The 5,796-nt window shown below is 46.2% G+C and overlaps 1 protein-coding gene across 1 annotated transcript; it reads right to left on the reverse strand.

The window, feature by feature from the left end:
• Positions 1–3,195: 3,195 nt before the first annotated feature.
• On the reverse strand, positions 3,196–5,499 carry LOC147977992 (uncharacterized). The gene has a single exon (XM_087514616.1). It carries the CDS (start codon positions 5,497–5,499, stop codon positions 3,196–3,198), a length of 2,304 nt encoding a protein of 767 aa, XP_087370742.1.
• Between the last annotated feature and the right edge of the window lie 297 nt (positions 5,500–5,796).

A 5,796-nucleotide genomic window follows, 5' to 3' on the forward strand; every position in this document is an offset into this window, starting at 1 on the left:
TTTGAGTAGACGTAGAGGCAAGAAATAGAGTTAATGGTCTTTAGAACCACCACAGGAAATTAAACTCACGCAGAAGTCTTTTAGTGACAACCACATAGTATAATTATTTTTGAGAGGTCATTTAGAAAATAGTTTTTTGGTTGAGAAAAGTTGGCCAGGCTTTATAATTCATCGCGGCGTTTACAGGAATTACAGTAGGATTATGAGGTGATCCTAGCCAAATTTGTCGCCCCCGGGGAAGAGATACCCCATGCCTAGCGAACTTATGAGCATCAACATTCGAGTTCCTATGTTCATACTTAATGATACAAGAAGAAAAAAGTTTCTTCATCTCTCTAAATTCTTTGACTATCCCTCCATATACTCCTCCATATCCTGATTGAATATGATCCACAACCGCCTTGTAATATGACATGACATAAGGGTGTAAGATGTTCAAGTCCGCTGCAAACGCCAATGCTTCTCTGCATGCTATTGCTTCGACTGTCACTGAATCAACAAGGCCATAAATGACAAGGCCAAAATATTTTCCATTTCCATCCCTGCAAACAGTTGCTACCGCCCCTACATTATGATCGGTGGATATCCCAGAATCAACATTAAATTTGACGAGGCCCATTGGTGGCAGAATCCATCTCGCTTGTTGACTAGAATTGGAGGTCACCGGTATCACATGTGGCTCTTCTGAACTTTTAATCTGATCTAGCTATAAAATTAATGACAAATAGATGAGTAGAGAGAGGACTTTGAGTGATTCCTTCGTCATTGCTAACGAGGGTAATATGCACTCATGTTCTGAGCCAGACAAATGGGCGTGCAACCCGTGCGCCAAAAGGGGACCCTAGATTCGAGGGGACCAAGTTTCACCCGCGGATTTGTTATCTCAAGTGATGATGCTGGTATGGGTATAGTACTGCGTGATGACTTGGGCAAGATTATTATTGTAGTATGTCGTCAGTTATTCTCATGTCATAGTGCAACTGAGGCTGAACATCTTGTGATCAAATAAGGTATATCTTTGGCACTTGTTTGGAGTCAGCTATCGATAATCGTTGAAACGAACTGCTTGGAGGTCGTGTCCCTTATTCAGAGAGCAGGCGGTGATAGATCAAGATATATTTTCATCCTGAGAGAGATTCATGTCACATTGCATGATGATAGTGTAATTTGTATTCCTCATACCACACGCTCTCAGAACTGTGCTAATGATGCTATGGAATTGTATGGCCGGACTGAACCTTGAACTTCTGTCTGGATCGGCCCAGATCCAGATTTTTTTGTTAAACTATGTAACATTGACCGTGATGGTCTTGTTTGAGTAATACAAATTACTTTCCCGCAAAAAAAAACTAGACGAGCTTAATTCGCACAATGCCTTCGACCTTGATGTGGATTGCAATGGCCATTGAAAGGTCTTTGTGAGTGATACTCTTCCAAGATCCGATGGTTACCTTTGGTGGTGAGATGCAATCTATGGACAATGGCTTGACGCAGAGGGCATGGTTATGCAGCGGCAGCTACCGGTTTTCTAAGCCCAGAACATGCAGCTGCTAGGAACGTGGAAAAGTGATGGTGACAACACATGCTTGACTCCGATGATGGTGCTTTTTGAGTACCTGGTCTCGAGCTCCGGGGTGAAAACCTATGTTTAGCCCATGTTGGTTATACCTGACAATGCAAACATTTGTGCGTCGTTACCTTGTTGAAGGCACTGCTCGAATATGCTCTAACTATTTCTTCAGGTGAAAACCTAAATTATGACCTTTGATGGTTGGTTTCACTGATGGCGGCGCTCAAGTGTCACTCCCTTCATGAAGGCGTTAGTGTTGAAGAATATCGTTGTTCTTGTGGTGTCATGAGATTATTGGTGCGGATATGGTAATTGTTGTAGATTTTTCGATCATGAATTTGATCGCTTTAGGTTCTTTATTTCTTTTCAACGCTTAGGCATAGCTTTGGTTTTATATGACTTTGCTTTTTGCCGGTGTTTTTTTGTGTGCGTGAGTTGGTGTTGGCTGTGTGCATCATAGTTATGCATAGGCCGGGTGTGTGCTCATTGTGGTTCTATTATCTTGATGCTTCATTTTGAGTAATAAAATCCACCATTTGTCGAAAGTTCGCACAATGCCTAATTCCTAAATATTTAGCATAGGCTCAACTGGGTGTTGGTGACATTCCCGTGAGAAGATACGAGAGAGCCATGTATGCCTGCGCGTACCCTATCACAAGACGAAGGCAGCTCGAGTTCGACCCATACGTGAGGCGGTTATGCTTCGTTACTCTGTTCTCCACTCTTGTTTTCCCTGATCTGAACATCAGTTGACGGTGATCTGATCCCCTCTAGCATGTGATTTCCGACCGTTTGGCCCAATTAAACGCAGATTTCCCAAACCTTTCAATTCCTACCTCTGACGGTTATTTCAGCTGAAAGGAACTTTTCAGAATTGAAATTAAAGGAAAACTATTTGAGATCAACTATTTCACAGGAAAGGTTGAATGGACTTGGCACAGTATGCACTGCGAACGATTTCTAGGTAAGATTGATACATTTGAAATTTAGGAATGATTTTGTTCCTACAATGCTAGAGGAAAATTTCATTGATTGATTTCCTTTCGGTTTTTTCGCGTTGGGATCTTGTTGTCAGAGCATCTCATGAGCTGTAAGCCTGTAAAGAACAAATATTTCTTATTTATATTGACTTCATAACACAATTTTTTTTACATATTTAACTGTATATTTTGTGTAAATAAGGATCGCCTCCGTGTGGTCTTGCAATAAGGGTCTTGACATGACAGGGTCGGCTCTGTTAATAACATGTAGGGAAGGAGTGTAGTGAAGGGCATTATAGGTCTCTTAACTATTTCAAAGGTGTTATATAGGTCATCGAACTATACTGATATCATCTTTCAGGTCCTCGAAGTGCAGTGTGTTATGGTAGGCAAAATATAGGTCCTCGTACTGTTCTAGTGTTGAATTAGTTTGAATGTACATAACACACTTGCTGCACTTCGAAGACCTGTATGATGACCTACAATGCACACGAGGAAACCATCTAGACCTAGGATTAGGCTACAGAAACTAGCATTAACCTCCTGCTGAACGATCCGGTCTTCATCTTCCTCGGGAGTAAATACATAGCCGAGAAACAAACGACTTGTTTGGGCATACAATGTTCACTAAACGATCGACATCGATCAGTCCACTGGATACAGAGTGGCATACCTTCTACTCCTCTCACGACGGTGTTTGATGTCCTTCGGTGGTTCGCCTGGCTGGGGTACAGGACGGGGCGCCGGCATCCACGGCGGCGGTATCCACGGCGGTATCCTTGGGTGGGGCTCCCAGTACGTCGGATAATTTCCTGGAGCTGCTCCGGCTGGCATGTCTTGCGCCTTCTTTTCCTCCGGCTTCCTCTTTTCCACTGACCCCCCGCCATCTTTTTTATCTGGCGTCCTTTCTGTGTCATCATCTGATGCCTCATAATCTGGGCCTTCTTCGCCGATCTGAAAAGGGCCCGCATGTTCTGCCAAAATCCATACCATGGTCGTGAGCTCGCTGCCACGACCGAGCTGCCGGGCATGGGATTCCCGGCTGCATCGGGTGCCCGCATACAACAGTTTTTCCACCCACACATTGAAGACGAGCTTCAGTATTTCCGGCATCGCCGAATGGCTATCCTCGAGCAGCTCTCCTGCAAGATTAGCTCCGTCAGAAATGAGACGAGTTTGATCTTTCTTCAACCCCGCCTCCCTGTATGCACGCTTCTTGCCAAGCAGTATCGTGACAAGAGTCTCCAATGAGTCCTCTCGGGTTATGGAGCTAGAACGTCTGCTGGTCTTATGGCGCCACATAGCCTGCAAAGCATCAAGAGTTACTTCGTACAGGCTGTGGAGAACGAGGCCCGGTAGCATGTGCGGGCGCACGGCGACGAGGAACATGAGGTACTTCGACAGAGCCTTGATCGCCTCCACATGGGTCTCTGCCTTCTTGTTGCCACGGATCCTTGACGTGTCTCTGATGGAGAGTAGGAAAACTTGGGTGGCGATGTGCCACACAAGGATGTCCTCCTGGAATTCACGACCAAAGGCGAGGTGGTATCTCTTCAGCACCTTCTTACGCCTCTTGGCTGCCACCTGACCCCAGCACGTAGTGATGTCTTTCATGGAGTAGGATGCATCCTTGCCCTTGCCCTCGTATGTTGACTTGAGTATTTTCCCTAGACGTTTGAACACCAACCTCTTGACATCTTCTGAAAGCTCAAGGGCTTCGGGCTGGTATATATTTTTCCAACTCTCTTCCAATCCAATCTTCTTGACAGTTCTACGAAATAGACTCGTCGTGTCATGGCTGCACTCCTTCAGAAGGCAGTACTGTCCGATGGTGCCGGACCACTTCCTGTAGCTGCTGCTGCTTGGCGCCATGAGATCCAAAGACATGACGAGACGACGTAACTTATGCCATCTCCAAGAGTGCAGAATCCCATGGTGAAGCCAGTCCTCCTGCGGCCTAGCCTTCAAGAATGCATGCGTCCAGGTCGACCCAAGTGCTCTCAGCAGCCATCTCATATCCAGGAGTAACGTAACCGCAAGCAATATGTAGGTGATGATCACATCTGCTCTCCTCTGGCCATCTTTGTTGTAGAAACCAAACATAAAGAATGCGGCGGCGGTGGCGAGGGGCGACATTAGACGGATGAAATAACCGCCCCAGGTGTGCACCATAGCTGCCTTGGTGTAGAGGATGTCGTACATGAGGGACAACTCCATCTCCACCACCTTGCACATGTTCTCCCACCCGCAAGAGAATAGTTTCCTGCTTGTGTCAAGGTCAGGGGAACCCATCTGGACCGAAGAATCGGTCATGGCACGCCGGCAGAATGGGAACATGTTGTGAGCAACCATTAGGGCTTCCTCATCGCCCATCACCTGATGATGATGATCCCCTCCTATTCCCGTAATCAACAGATTGCAGCTTGGTACTGGTTCTTCTTCCTTTTTCTTGCTTGAGCTCCGGATGTTGCCCAAGTCGCCTCGTCGGAGCGCCAACGCCCGCTCCACATACTTGGCAACACCAAGAGCGAAAATGAGGATGGACGCCGGGAGCAAAGCTCCGGCGTCGCCGCCTATGTATATATGCTTGTATAGCACATAAGTGGCTCCCCCAATCTGCATGACTACACTCATCGCTTCGCGGCCAGAAAGTACATTGTCCTCGAGGCTGTAGGCCGTGATGTTGTCCGGACCGCCAAGGTGATGCAACAAGAAGGAAGCCCAGAAGGCAACGAGCTGCTGCTCCTGCGACGTGCTGCCAAAGGATAGGTTGGTGAGGGCGTATGGCGCACTCCAATTGGCAAGCTGATATGCCAGCCAAAGGAGGAGGCTCCACACACAAGGGCCTTTGCGCCGACGGATCCTGGCGAGTAAGAGGAGGACAAGGTGCGCGCCCAAGCTCGAAAGCACCGCTATCCGGATCACCCATAAGTCCAGAAACTGTGTCATCCGGTGCATCCATCCTGCTTCCTCCATTCAAATTGTTTCATAGGTCGATCTCCTGAGCTGAAATCAAGATTAACTATTATCATATGGGATATGCAATGTATCGATCTGTTCTACATTACCTAACTTTCTTTTCTTTTTATCAATACATACACAATATCCGTTATAAATATTTGAACTTCTGACTTCCTTCTAGAGAAGTTTGACGCGGTCAAATTTCTTTAAGTTCGACCAAGTTTCTAGGAAAAATTACAAATATGTAGATGTTGGTATATATTTCTCTATAATTGGTCAAAGATA

This window comes from Triticum urartu, chromosome 3A (genome assembly GCF_056163025.1).
Source record: "Triticum urartu cultivar PI428250 chromosome 3A, HENAU_Tu73, whole genome shotgun sequence".
Taxonomy (NCBI): domain Eukaryota; kingdom Viridiplantae; phylum Streptophyta; class Magnoliopsida; order Poales; family Poaceae; genus Triticum; species Triticum urartu.